The sequence below is a fragment of the Hirundo rustica genome, chromosome 4, assembly GCF_015227805.2.
Source record: "Hirundo rustica isolate bHirRus1 chromosome 4, bHirRus1.pri.v3, whole genome shotgun sequence".
Classification (NCBI taxonomy): Eukaryota; Metazoa; Chordata; class Aves; order Passeriformes; family Hirundinidae; genus Hirundo; species Hirundo rustica.
The window spans coordinates 44,671,900-44,687,206 of record NC_053453.1 but is presented as its reverse complement, the minus strand read 5'-3'; the positions used below and the strand labels follow the sequence as shown (position 1 = coordinate 44,687,206).

Genomic DNA, 15,307 nt, shown 5'->3' with positions numbered 1-15,307 from the left:
TTACCATAACAAAATATCACTTCTTATTCTTTTAAGTTAGACGTATTTCATGGTAATAAGTAAGCAAGAGGGGTTTTTTTTCAGTTGGTCTAACTGCATGTGAGATGTATTAATGAAGTTGCACTTGGAAAAAAGTTCATTGATGTAGACATCCACATATGAAATAGCAACGCAACATAGCAGTGTTCAACTCACTGTGAAAGCATCAGTTTTCTGAATAGTTCATATGACCTATAGTTCCCAATTCATATTGTGCTGTTGTAGAGCCCAAGTTTTTAATAATCTAATGGAGGGCTAATTAATGCTTCTGTGTTGCTACCTAGTTCTTGGATTTGCTAATGCAGCAATTTTTAAAACTGATTACATGCTTTCTGTTTGTGCTATGTTGAATTCTTAATAGCAGGATCTAGTTTTTAAATCTGCAATACTTCTGTAGATTTCCTTTTAGCCATGCAAAATAACTATCAATATAACTGAAGCATTAATGTGTACTCTTAGTGGAAGGTTTGCAAAGTGATTAAATGATCTTATTCCCTTGAAATAAGCATCTCTTATGGAGTCTTTACCATGTTGGACTTAATGGCATTTTGTAAAGTGTGGCTACACGATGCTTTTGCTATCTAGAGTTATTACTGCAAGATAGACTGTACAAATGTGAAGAAATAAGTAAATAAATTTATGAAGTCTCCCTATTGGGAACCTTCCAGAAGTTCTCCTTAAGACCTGGCTTTTTCTTACTGTTTTCTTCCAATCTAAATGAAAGCTATTAAGTCTATTTGTGACTATATCTACATACTGTAGTACTTGCAGTAAACTGTACTTTAATAAAATATATAAAAACATTAACCAAAACTTATTGTGAGGTCCTGCTGTTGAGAGTAATTGAGAATTACCAAAATCAAGATTTTGGCAAATTGTCATGTCTCTGCATTTAAGGACTCACATAGATTTTAACCAATGTAGTGTCATGTTGGTGGCAGTAAAGTACCTGCTGTCTTAATCCTGGAGGGCTGTTGCTTTCTGTTCTTCAGAAATGCTATGGAAAGATTTCTCTTCTTGGACCAAGAACAGCCTACTAATGCCGTAAGGTACTTCTGGGTACATCTGCATTTAGCATGTTTTGGCTTGATCTGCTTTTGAAGCCAGACTCTTGAAATTATCAGTACATGAACTGGGTTCCTCTTACCAGGAAAAGAGGAAAGCGGCCAGCTGACATGGCTGAACTACCAGTGAATGGGAGTAGACCAATTTCAGGATGAAGACGTTTGTAAAACATGAGGAGTACAAACTTCTGTTCTATGGCAATCATAAAGTACAGTGCATGTGTGTGAAGCACTGTAGTGTATAAGCAGTGTAACACATCTCTGCAGCTCTCAGCTCTGCAGCTGAGCTGCAGCTACAGCCTCTTGTTACCCTGTTGATCTGTTGCGTAGTATTGAAAGGTAGTTTCCTTTCTCAGTGAAAAGGGATATCATTTTCTACATCTGGAAACTGTACCGAGAGTTGAATTCTGCTGTAGAGTGATCTGCAAGGCTAAAGGTCCATTATTACTGCAAGCTAGGTGGGCATACCATTTTACACAGCCTTGAGGCACTAAGCCCCAAATACCCCATATACTGCAGGATTCACTTTGTCTCTTAATGTAACAAACATGCAGGTTAACACATGGGAGTGATGCCCTTTCCTGAAGATTGATTGTACTGTGCTGAGGGCTGTGTGATCAAGGCCTTCCACTTTCAAAAGGATTTGACATTTAGATGTACACTGCAATCAATTACATACAGTCATTGACTTAATAAAAGAGCACCGTCCTTTTTTAAGTGTGAGAGAAGCTCATAACACACCAAAGACTCAACAGCTGAACATGTTAACAGGCTCAGGAAAGGTTAATTAAGATGAGTTAGAACAGCATCCAACAGAGGTGTCATTTTGGCTTTAAACCACAACACGAAATTTTAAGGAATCAGCCTCTCTGTCAGGTAACCTGCTATAAACTCTCTGGAGGTAGTACTGGAGAACTCTTGTAAAGGTAGAACGAGGTTTCCACTTTTGTCAAATTCAAATAATAAGCATAGAAAGGGAGACAATACTAATGGAAAAAAGTCTAGGGAAGATCTTGCAGATCAAAACTGTTATGCATTGCGCTAATATCACCTCTCTAAAACCGTGTGTGTATACCTGCAAGGCTGAATGACACTTTTTCCTAATCCGATGCTTTCTTTATGACATGACACTCTTACCACTATGTAATTACCAGTGGCTTCACAGGAAAATTACAGGTAGTTCTGACATGGTACACAGTGGGTGAGTTCAGCTTGTTCCATTTCTTGCTGTCAAGTTGTTGACAATGTAAGGCAACATCTTTTTTCAGGCAAAATTTTGATCAAACTTAACCTGATTTGAAATAAGAAATGGGAACAGTCCTTTACCAGTATTACTTTAAAAAAGGACACTGAGAAGACTTTACTCTTGCATGTATACAAATGTGCAAAATGAATGTTTGACATACCTTCAGTAATAAAAGTCTGTCATATTCTGGACATATTAGTTATAAACATATTTCTAATAAAATTTGAATATGAGAATATGAAGCATTAACTAGTCCCTTGGCTAACATTTTTCAAACTTAACCTCAAATAACATAAATTACCCTAGTTAAGACACATAATGAAGAATATAATGACAGTTTTGACCTCAGGACTGTAGGTTGTGAACTGTGAAATTGACAGCTGTGTGGTAAACATAGCGACTTCAGTAATGGTGCATGGTGTATTATAGTGTATACTAAAAATACAATTTTTTTTTTTGCTAGGCTTCTTTACTAATCTTCACTGAGTGGTTCTGATAGTAGCTTGACTTTATAGAGGCCTCATTTGGAAACACTTTTCATTCTTCAAGGAACTGTGCTGTATATTTCTGACGTTCTTCACTGTTGTACCCTGCGAAGGGAGGAAGAGAGTGGGCATCAAGTTGCTAATATGATGTAAATAAATTTCCAAACTCTGCCATGTTAAAGGAATAGAGAAGTAGTAGCTTTTGCAAAATAGCAATATGGCCCAGCCATTTGGAATAACCACGCTGTCCTGAGGTTCTGTAGCTTGTGTAATGTATAGCTTGATTTTGAAAAATCTTGCAGTGCTCTTTGAGTTGAGAGTGAAAGTAAACACCTTAAAGCTTGAACTGCAAGAAGTGTAAGGCTATGGCTAATCAGTACAACTACTCCTTCAAAGACATGAATTCAAGGTGAATCGAAGACTGTTAGAATAAACGTAATTTATCATATACACAGAGTATGTTTAATAATTTCACTTCTGAAAAGATCTGCATATAGTTTGCTATTCAGTTAAGTGATTCCATAGCAGTTGTTAGCATTTAAAATTGAACTTTGCAGTTCAGTAGCCTTTTCAAAGTGTCTTGAAATATGCGATGATTCTAGGAAATGTCTGTTAGAGGTGTTAAATACCCCCCTTATTATGAAAGCCAGCTGCAGTGGCTATTGTTCTTATTTATTACCTAGTATGTTTGCAATGCCTTTATCACTAAGCAGTTGAGTTAGCTACTAAGAAAATTGCTACTAAGGAAATAGTTGTCTTTAAGCTGGTGCTGATCATAACCTTGGGGTCAATATGACTGAAGTGTCCAGACCTTTGCTCTGAACATGCCTTGAAGTTTGGCAATTTTGATTTGAAAAATGAGCTAGTAGCTTAATTCTGAATGGTGGGTTGGAAACTTTTAAACTTCCAGACAGCTGGAAACTTTAGAGGAGTAGCCAGGAGGCGTGCTCACAAAAGACCTTTAGTGTATGACCTTGCACTTAAAATACTTGGTATTCCTTTATTTTTAAGATCTAGGCAAGCTCTTGAAGCATGCTGTAGACTTTTGTGTAGGCCCCTCACTCTTGTCTGCCAGTGTCGCTTAAGGGCAGCATTCTGCTGGTACAAGAATTGGGACAGAGGAGGACTCAAAGATGCCATATAAGAAAGATGGGCATAAAACAGAGGTGACAGACCTGGCATAGTGCTGAACATGGCTCTCTCTGTGTGAGAGGAGATAGAGAGAAGGTGAAGCTTCAGAAGAGCAAATAACTACCACTACTCCAAGTGGAAGCAGCATCACAAATCTTTCTTCATGATGCCTGCAGAGCTTCAACAACTTTTAATAGTTTTTTTATATAATAATTAATATTGCAATACAATAATTGTAATAGTTACATTTTTAATTATAATAAGCATCTCATTATAAATGTTACATTACTTTTAGGATCCTAGGATGTTGTCTCTGAATACAGAATCCCTACACTGGGAACCAGAGCTGCCTTCAAGGGCTGTGGTCTTGCTAACGCTTTATGGTGCTACTCAGTCTCAATAGTAGTAACGCTACTAATGATCTTGTCTTGCAAACTTGTTTACTTTGAACAAAGGTATGTGTGTTATTAATACTCTGTTCCTGTGTCATATTAAGTGACATATTAAGCAGGTAGACCATCAACTTTATTTTGGCAAGGTGAGAATTGTAAAATATAGCAGGCTTTCTATAGTGACTGATTTAAGGGTGTTACCTACACAATTATGTTTGAGATATGGCTTTTTTGGTATTGTTACTGAAATATGGAGTGGGACTTGATTCCATGAGTGGTAAAGTTGAGTCCCTTCTAATGTGAGGGTGAAATGTGTGTGTCACTAACTTTGTCTTATTGTTAAACAGGTTTAAGTGGAAATCCAGCAGATATAGAAAGGAGAGAAGCAGTTTTTGGGAAGAACTTTATACCTCCTAAAAAGCCAAAAACATTTCTTCAGTTAGTATGGGAAGCACTACAGGACGTTACACTAATTATATTAGAAATTGCAGCCGTAGTATCCTTGGGTCTTTCTTTTTACCAGCCTCCAGGAGGAAATGAATCATGTAAGTAAACGTCTTAAAAAGTCGATATCTACTTTTATTATACTACTGGCCTTTCCTGATTCAACATGCCTATACTGTAAATCTGATGGGAGACAGTAAGTCAGTGGGAAAGCAGCTTATTGTTCCTTATTGAGAGCACATTACTAAAACTCTAGCTTGCCGTAAAAGGACAACATGAGATTTTCTTTGTCGTGATCTGGTATTATTCTGACCAAAGGTAAATTGCAAGCAGCAGGAGCAAGGACTTGCTTGAAATCCAGTCTCTGCAAGTGTTTGGGTTTTTTTTAGCTTTGCCTCAAATATTTAAGCAATTTATAATTTGCAGTCATGGGCTTTCTTTGGGGAGTCAACAAGTGTTAAATTTTCCTTGATTTGTGACATGACACTGGTAACTTTATAACTTAAGAAATGAAACTATATTTATTCTTCTAAATAGAAAATAAAAGGATTGGAACGTCATTTAACTGTATTTTTGCAGATTTAACTTTGTCTTAACAAATCAGCAAAAAAAAATATAAAGTGGGATATGTTGACAAAGCAGAATGTTATTTACCATTCTTATGCCATCATTTAACAAAATGATGACAAGTAATTTTCTCTGTATCAACTTCTCTTGTGTTCAGGTAAGCAGGGTGGTATATCTTCCTCAAGTTGCTCTAGCTTTCAGGTTCTTTAGATTCTTTGTGTGTTACCCTTATGGAAATAAAGGTAAAATTGCAAAGAAGACTAACATGGAAAATGTTTAGCAACTATAATTTTTTGTTTGCCAAAACTTTCATTATTGAAATATCTTTGTGAACTGTCTGAAATCTAAAACCTGTTTTCTGCAGTATGTGGATCAGTAAATGTTGGAGAAGAAGAAGAAGAATCTGAAGCAGGTTGGATTGAAGGAGCAGCAATCCTCCTCTCTGTAGTTTGTGTGGTATTAGTAACAGCTTTCAATGACTGGAGTAAAGAGAAACAATTTCGGGGATTGCAGAGCCGTATTGAACAAGAACAGAAATTCACAGTTATCAGAGGTGGCCAAGTCATCCAAATACCAGTAGCTGACATAATTGTTGGAGATATTGCACAAGTGAAATATGGTAAACATGTTTTCAAAGCTGAACTTTCTTTTATTTTTAAAAAAGGAACTGCAGTCAACAAACCCGGTGATCTCTTGTAGGTGACCTTTTACCAGCTGATGGTGTACTTATTCAAGGAAATGACCTCAAAATTGATGAAAGCTCACTGACTGGGGAATCTGATCATGTTAAGAAATCTCTGGACAGAGATCCTATGCTGCTGTCAGGTGTGTAGCATTTCAAAATTTTTGAGTAAAGTAGTTTGTTTCTGTGGTAAGCTGGTTATTTAAAATTTTGAGGTTAAAACTAGTAAATTTGTTTTATTTAGCATTTTAATTTATTAAATTATTTAATTTTATTTAAATTTTTATCTGGTTTGACTCCTATAACTATCCCAAACCAGTCCAAAACTTTGTTGGAGTGATCAGACCTTTAGAACTGACAACCATTTTGTGTAATTGCTTATGGGTTTACTTTCTAGATAGCTTTGGCAGCTAAAGATTTAGGAGAGCACAGTGGTACATATACATAGCTCACGGGTTCACCAAAGTCAAGTTTAAAAGATGGTTTCCTCAAAGTATTTTTGTGCTCTGCCATGTAACTGCTCACATCTCAGTGGAAAACCCGATTCAATCTTTCAGGTACACATGTGATGGAAGGCTCTGGAAGAATGGTGGTTACTGCTGTAGGTGTGAACTCTCAGACTGGAATCATCTTTACTTTACTTGGGGCTGGAGGAGATGAAGAGGAGAAGGAGAAGGAAAAAGAAAAGAAGGAAAAGAAAAGTAGGCATATTAATCTGACATACCGTGGTGAAGGAGTAGGAGTGGGGATGGTGGTGAACTTTTGAATATTACTGGATAAAAACATGTTCCAGTCACCCAAAGCCAGAAAGCTTTTTAGAAAACTCATACCTTCTCTAGGTTTCACAGGAAAAACAACTTGAGTCCAGTGACCTGAGAGTGCACCATTGCAAATAACTCGTCACATGGAATTTAGTTAAACTTCAGATCTCAATGGCCAATCAGAGTTTGGAAAGTTTGCAATTTCTAACCAGCCATACATACCATGTTTAAATAGTTAAACTCTCATCTTGTGTAACTTCAAGATGCATTGATGTCTAATAGCAAATACTTGTTTATGGAAAACAAGTTATTATGAAGTTCAACCTAGTAAGTACCTACTTCTGCATTTGACAGATAGAACATGTCCCTTATAGGGAGTTCTTCTATAACACTTGAGGGGGAGAAGCTTAGGTCTTTCATACTGCTGAGCTTGTGGATAACTTAAACACATATGACTGATTTTGATAAAAAAGAGCAGACATTTTCTGTGGCATTTTGAGTGGCATTTCCACTTCTCCTTTTCTTCAGAGCTGAAAATTTGAATGCTCAGAGATATATACAAGGCAAATTCCTCTTGGCACTTTCTTGTAACTTAGTTTTTGGAAGGATGAGGGGCTTGTAACTGAGCATATTTTGGAGCCCTTCTGTAAAGAATGAAATGGACTGTCTTCCTTATTATAAGGTAACTTATCTAACCTTGGCCTTTATCCTGAGAATCAAAGCTTAGAAATGTTAATCAGTAATGTTGTGATAGTACTGCTCACAAGGCATGTTCAGCACTGTGCTTAATGGTAAAAAAATTTCATGAAGCCATTATGAAGTCTTATGGATGGGACTAAGTCTGGAGCTTCTTGGCACTAGGAAAAAAAAAAAATTATAAACCAAAATATGCTATTTTTTGTCAGAGGGATACAGGACAATGGAAAATTCATACTGAAATGCATTTAAGATTCTCAGAGACCTTCAAACTCAATAGGTAATTGCTAAAATGTGTGCTCTGTGCAGGAATTGAGATTGAAGTTTGTCTTCTAACCCACAAATGCTTTACAATTCTGACCCTTCTTGAAACTTAAAAAAAAAAAATTGGGACTTTCTTTCCAAAGTTAGAAAAATTGTTACAAGGTGAATTGAAAGTTCTTAGTTTAAAGCTCAAGCATGATAGCAAGAAGTAATAGCTGACCTGCAACACTTGCAGTCATTAGTGCGAAACAGTTGCCATCCTGTGCTCTTCACCTTAAGCAGGAAGGAGAAAGAAGCAACAGTGCCAGCTGCTACAGGAGATACTGAGAGGATTATAGCTTTTATTAATATTCTGCCAGTGTTTATTATTCTAAAAGCAGAAGTCTGTTCGACAAGTAATGTTTTGGTGTATCCTAGGACCAGAACACTTGTGGGTTTTTTTTAAGTCTTCCAAGATAGACAGCTTCCTCTTTCCCTTGATTTAGGTTCTTAATAAGATTCTCCTTGATAAAATTCAGGTTAAACTAAATTAACTTCTTTGTGAATGTTAAGGAGATTAAAGAGACTATATTTAGCTGGCTGAGTATGGCACAGTTCAGAGTGAAAGCAAATATATGTACAAGGAGTTACAAGTAACTCAAATGTAGAACTTCTTTCTTGAAAGAGGAAGAGGAGGACTAGGGGAGAAGAAATACAAAATTAGCAAACAATGATGAGTTCTTAAGAAGTCTGAGGTGGATCTTCCAAAGAAAGTGAACATGCTTTTTTGTTTGTTTGTTTGTTTTTCCGTTCAGAAGTTGTGGGAACACTGGGAGAAATCTTACATATAGAAATCAGACTGTGTCTACAGTAGTGGTATACTGGACATATTAAATGTCATGCTAGACAGGCTACTTGATAATTCGATTTTCTTCTACCTGAGTACTCTTGTAAATTTTGGTCTATATAACCTAAGGCCAAAGAGTTGGTGAATTACCAGTAATACTGAAAATGTTTGGGTTTGTTTTAAGTTCTTCAGTTTTGTGCTTTCATTTCAGGTCATCACAAACAGTAATTATAACTCTTGCTTTTTCTTCTTATTTTTTTAGAAATAAGCTTTGTCACTTGCTAAGCCCCCAAAACAACACATGATGTGTTGGTCTTCCAATTACCTTTAATATTTCCCTTGTTGAATTCTTTAATTATTTCACTGTCTTTCTTTATGATCTCTTGTTGAGCCCCATTTCTGAACACAGGTAGGAGTGATTTTTTATTACAAACTTGAGCTATTTTCACAGTGATGTATGGTATGTTGCCTACAGTTTATGCTTATGTTTGTGTAAATAGGGTTAGCATAGATCCAGTGATCCAGTGCTGTACCTCTGCTAAGCTTTGCTGTGGATTTATGAATATTTTATACTACAGTAGCTTCTGCAATGTTGTACAAAAGCATTGATTCTCAGACGGAGACACTGCAGTTTATTTACAGAAGTAGTCAGATACTGGTGGCAAGTATTGGAAGAACACAGCAAGACCACCAGAATCACTTAATTGTCACAGATACCTTTCCTAGAAAACCATGTTACAAAGTCTTTTGTAAAGTTTTCCTCACAAGCCATAAGTGTCAGTGCCAGTAATTTGTGCAAACTTAACAGTGGTAGATTAACACTGCAGCAGCCTTGTATGGGGAAAGTAAAGTCCCAAAAGTGCCATGAGCTGTTTCTGTGAGCTGACTTACGTGCTTTACTTTTTTATATTTTTTCTAATGCAGTTTCTTGTTTTAGTAATGTAGTTTATTATATAAAAACATAAATTAAAAAATTAATTCTGCACAGCCATCTTGAAACACAACTTGTTTCCCTCTCTGACAGGTAAAAAGCAAGATGGAGCTGTGGAAAACCGTAACAAAGGTAAATGCAGGTTCTCTGATTCTTTCTTGCAAGTCTGTTTTCTCGGAGCGTAGGTGATGAATACAGACTTTCCTATAAAAATGCATTTTGGATTCTTAGATCCAAAACACTTATGGTAAAGATGGCTTGAGTGAATCTGCCCAAAACAAATGGTTCACTGAACCTGGTATTCTATCACCTATACACAACACACTTCTTTAAACATTCATATGTAGTATGGCCTCTCTGGATAAATGATAATACTCAGTGCTATTGTATTTAGTGGAGCTGGGTGTTAAGTTTTTTAGGTAACCTTGATCTGGGAACTCACCAATGACTAAACTTTTTTTTTAATCTTCTAGCTAAAGCTCAGGATGGTGCAGCCATGGAAATGCAGCCACTGAAGAGTGAGGATGGTGGAGATGGAGATGAGAAAGACAAGAAGAAAGCAAACTTGCCAAAGAAAGAAAAGTCTGTTCTCCAAGGCAAACTCACAAAGCTCGCAGTTCAGATTGGAAAAGCAGGTATAGTGTCCCAGTACTCTTCTTATGTTGATGTCATGTTAAAAAAAGTTGGAACATGCATAGTTTGCAAAGAGATAAAATAATCAAACCACTCAAGGCTGGCTACTTAAGTGCAAAATTCTAATACATGAGTAAGCTGTTGTGCCTGAGTATGTTGGTGGCTTCTCAGGCTATGGCATGTGAATGGCTTTTATTTTTCCTTAATTTAAATAGATTCAGGCTTTCAAGTGCCAGCTTCTCAGAGGGAAAATTCCAGCTTCATAACATTGGACAACTGTTACAAAAGATCTTTTTAGGTTAGACACAGCATGTAGCAATGTACCGAGAGAACTGTAAGTTGAATGAAGGCTGGAAATTGTGCTTCAGTTAATGAGGTTATATCTAGTACTTTCAGAGGTTTAGAATTTTCCACTTAATATATGCCATGCTGATACATAACATTTTTATTGACTTCCTACTTTTCTATCAGCTAATATTCAGCTGCCATGTCAAAATATTTGGTAGATTGTTGCTGCTTGGAAGTAGGCTAAAACAACAGTGAAGTTCAGTATCAAATTTAGGCTATATTATCTAGTGTGTAGTGGTTTAATTCAAATATTTCAGGATTTATTTTGGTCCATGCAGAATTGTTGAAAGGTTTAGGCTGGAAGGAATTTCAAGAAGACTCGTAGCCCAGCCCACAGCTCAAGGAGGATTGATTTTAGCATTTGTCATTAGACAGTTACAGCCTGAAACAGAGCAGTAAAACTTTTAGCTGTAACAGTTGTGTATGGCAATATTAATTTTTCAGTGAGATTAACAGATTCCTTTATATGTTTACTGTAAACTACAGTCCTTGTGAAAGATTTTTCTCATATCTTCCAAGAGGTCTTGTTTTCCTTTATGTACCTTTTGATCCATGGTAGTTCCCCACACAGCCTTAATACTCGTCTACTTCATGCATGGATTTTCCTGGTCCTCCTGCTCTGAGACCGCACTGAAGCACTCTGCTGAATCAGTCAGCATAAAGTTGGTGAAGGCCTCCTGAATTTTTTCACTTCTTGCTCTTCTTAGTCAATTGACTTTGCATATTGGTCTGTCCTGTTACTAATTATCTCCATGCATTTCAATTAAATTGGAGAAAAAAAAAGATTTCTAGTAATTTCTAAATGAAATGCATGAAGAAATACTTGCGTTGGAAGCTGGAACGCCTCTGAGAACTACCTGAATGTTTTGACTTGCCTGTTTAAAACCTTAGTTCTAAGCTAGCTGGTATAAAGGCAGAAGTACTTCCATGTATCCACAATCTGTATTGCCAAATATTTGAGATAATTTTTTAAAACTGTTTATTCTCTTTTTAACAAGGTTTGTTGATGTCTGCAATCACAGTCATTATACTTGTGTTATATTTTGTAATTGATACCTTCTGGGTTCAGAAGAGACCTTGGCTTGCTGAATGTACCCCAATTTATATTCAGTATTTTGTGAAGTTCTTCATTATTGGAGTTACAGTCTTGGTGGTGGCAGTACCAGAAGGTCTTCCACTTGCAGTCACTATATCTCTGGCTTACTCTGTTAAGGTAAGTGGGTAGAGGGCAAATAGATTTTTTTTTTTTTTAAGGTGGATGGGTGTATTCATCAGCTGTTTAATGCAAACTGAGTTATGCTGCATCACATACATATATATACATCTATATATATACACACACATACACACACACACCACAGACTGGGAAGAATCTTTTCTTGTCTTCTGTACTGAATAAGAATTCTCCTGCAGTACTTTTCTTCATCTTTGAACGAATACACACTGACAAGAACAGTGAGCATTGCCAGTCTGTTGTCACCTGCTAAAGATGAATGGGTTCAGTGTGTAGCATTGTAGTATTTGCTTACAATAAACAGATGTCCTAGAGTTTGTAAATAACAAACTTTTCTGTAAATCTGAACTTCTACCTAGCTGATGTATTGAATAACTGATACGAAAGCTTCCAGATATTTAAGACTGAATAGTGCAAAGCATTTTGTTTTCTGCTTATTATACAGCATGTTTTTTAACTTTAGCTCTTTGTGTTCTTAATTTTCTTACTGCATTAGCGTGCTGATTATTTCTCTAGAATCTAATTGTAAGGATGATTGGTGTTTAGGCTGTGTTCTAAATTCATAACTTAGAACACTTACTAGTAGGCACCATATTGTATCATTTGAAATTCATCTTCCTCTTAGGGGTGAAAATATGATACAATATAGTATATTGTTAAAGAAAGAATTTAAAGTGATATTTAATCTATGAAACGCATGTAATCCTCACTGTTTTAGCTGAAACATTAGGCTTCCACTTTGATTATAAGTCTGAATGTAGGATCTTTGAAAGCTGTATTATCTGATTTTTCAGGTAGATCAAATAAGCTGTATTGTAAGCAGAAACACTTTTTAAACATTGTATCTGGTAAAGCAACCCTTACCTCATCTCCATTTGGAAATAAAATAAACTGTTTGCTCCTAACAGTCTAAATGGTATCAATAGTCAGTGTGACATGCAGATACAGGAGATTAAGACTGTATTTATGTACCCTGTTCAAAATGAAGTTTTCTGTGACATCATAGACTTAGGGGGGAATCTGTGCAAAAAGTGGCAGCTGCAAGTTCTTCCTCTGAAATATGCCAGATGACTTAATGACTGTGTTCTGAAAGTGCTGTGCAAGACTGGACCCCATAAATGAAAATTTCTGAAGTGAAGTAATGGTTGTAGATTGCTGTTAACTGCTTTTATTTCCTTAGAAAATGATGAAAGATAATAACTTGGTGAGACATCTGGATGCATGTGAAACTATGGGCAATGCAACCGCTATTTGCTCAGATAAAACGGGAACATTGACTATGAACAGAATGACAGTGGTCCAAGCCTACATCAATGAAAAACATTATAAAAAAATTCCAGAACCAGAATCTATTCCAGAGAAAACTATGGCTTATCTTGTGACAGGGATTTCTGTTAATTGTGCTTATACTTCCAAAATACTGGTAAGTGGATTTCTTCATTCCAATCAAGATAACTGATTAACTGCCTCAAAAGATGCAAATTCTGTGATGGCCACAGGCAGCTTCAGTGACACAATGCAGGGTAAGGTATTTTGTACCTGCTGTAAATTGCTCAACCATTCATTTGAAACTCGATTAAAAAAAAAAAAAGGCAGCTTATTTCAGTTAGAACTGATAACTCAAAGATAAAAATCTCAGTATAATTTCCTTTCAAGTTCACAGTTGTTTGTTTTTATAAGTGGGGTTGTTTACTCCACTTGAAGAGTGTCTTGTCTGGGTTTGAGCACTACCTAAAAATAAACATTAAACATTTAATGTTTAATAGTAGTACATTAAATAAAATATAATGAAAAAATGTAACTACAGGTAAGGATTTAAATGGATTTTTATACCAGATACTGCTGTATAAGTTTGTAAGCTTTAGAATCATAACATATTTGCCAAAATCTTGTTTGAAACTTGCACAATGATTTGAAATGAAAGACTAATGGATTGTTGCACATTTTAAATAGTGGATTATTTAACGTTTTGTGTGCATTTTTTTCTAAAACTCTAAACACAGCTTCCTTGCTTTAGTTATTCCAACATGTTGTATAACTTACATTCTTTAGGCAGTAAGCATAATAAGTAGGATTTAGTAAATGAATTAGCATTTCAAGATTTTGTAGAAGCCTCTACTTTGTACACAAATAGCAGTGAAAACTCAGTTCAAAAGCTACTTATCAGCCTATAAGAATGCAAGAATTTCCACAATAGCAGTACTTGAGGCAGCACATAAAGTTTGACACCACCGATTTCTCTGAAACAAGATGGAAATACTACAATGAGTTACAGCATGGGAGGAGTTTCACAGTCTGTTTTCTAAAGCTCTTTCTATATCAAGAAAAAGGTATATGAATGTACACTGACCAAGCCCCTTATTACTACAATTTTAACTGAATTACGCCCACTGCAGTAGAGTTAGTTTGCTTTATAGAATCAGAGATAGCTAAAGGGAACCTCTTGAGAGAACCTCTGATCCACTTCTCCTGATCAAAGCAGAATCAGCCAGAGCACATTACTCAGGATTTAAGAATCTCAAAGATGGGGACTTTGCAACCTTTGGGCAGCCTGATCAAGTATTTGATCACCCTTAGTGTAAAAGTTGTTTCCTTATCTTAAAATGGAGTTCAAAAGCTTCAGTTTGTATGCAATGCCTGTTGTCCTCTCACTGGGTACCACTAGGAAGTCTGGCTAAACAGTCCTTACCATTGTTCTAACCACCTGCCTTATTCTGGCATTTAATACACACCAAAAAGTTTCTCTCCCAAAGTGTTGTGTTGTCCTGACAGAACAGTCCCAGCCCTTTCAGTTCATCCTCCTCTGTCAGATGCTTGAGTCTCTGTATCGTCTTTGTGTGCCATGGATGCACTTACTCCTGGATATTGATATCTCTTGTACTGGGGCACCCAGAACTGGATGTCTTAAATTGCATATGAAAATGAACATCTTGAAAAAGTGCAAGTATTCAGTACAGCCAAATTCAAAATCTTGCAGATCTGAACAAGGAAAATGGACCAGTGACTTATGATTAATGTAGTTCACCTCTAGCTACCTGAGACAGATTGAGTATGTGCTTCTCTCTATTTTGCTGCAAAACCCACTGTGTTATAGGTATATAAGTGCAAATATTTTGAGAGAAATACTTCTTTACTTATAGGACTAGTATGAGCATATCCCACATTTTAGATAAGAAACTTTTTCTGGTATTAAAGGATTGGAAACTTGTTTCTGAACTTTTTCCAGTTAAATAGGCCATGGCCTGGAAAACAGAACTTGTAGTGAGACTTAAGAAGCTTAAAGACTTAGTTTGTTTAGAAGAAGGCTAACAGGTGATGTGGTTGTAGTCTAAGTCATAGAAGAATTATTACAGGAGAGGATACTTTATTTTAGCAGAAATAATCCTGTTTATCTTGCTAAAGTGAGTATATATGAACCTATCTGTACTTTTAAAATCCAAAATAATTTTCAGGGTCTACACTCAGTTGATCAGATAAATATTTAAAGTAATGGAAAACGTCTTTTAGGAAGGTCATGCTGGGATTGATATAAACTTAATGGGTGATTTCTGAAGGATTGAAAGA

The 15,307-nt window shown here is 36.2% G+C and overlaps 1 protein-coding gene across 1 annotated transcript in view; it reads left to right on the top strand.

The window, feature by feature from the left end:
* Positions 1-15,307, top strand: part of ATP2B1 (ATPase plasma membrane Ca2+ transporting 1) — a 59,109-nt gene that overhangs the window by 25,856 nt on the left and 17,946 nt on the right. The window contains exons 4-11 of the mRNA XM_040063584.2: positions 4,705-4,902; positions 5,733-5,987; positions 6,068-6,193; positions 6,608-6,751; positions 9,622-9,660; positions 10,002-10,163; positions 11,508-11,722; positions 12,924-13,166. Of these exons, the coding sequence (XP_039919518.1) occupies positions 4,705-4,902; positions 5,733-5,987; positions 6,068-6,193; positions 6,608-6,751; positions 9,622-9,660; positions 10,002-10,163; positions 11,508-11,722; positions 12,924-13,166 (1,382 nt within the window). The remainder of the gene's footprint in view (positions 1-4,704; positions 4,903-5,732; positions 5,988-6,067; positions 6,194-6,607; positions 6,752-9,621; positions 9,661-10,001; positions 10,164-11,507; positions 11,723-12,923; positions 13,167-15,307) is intronic.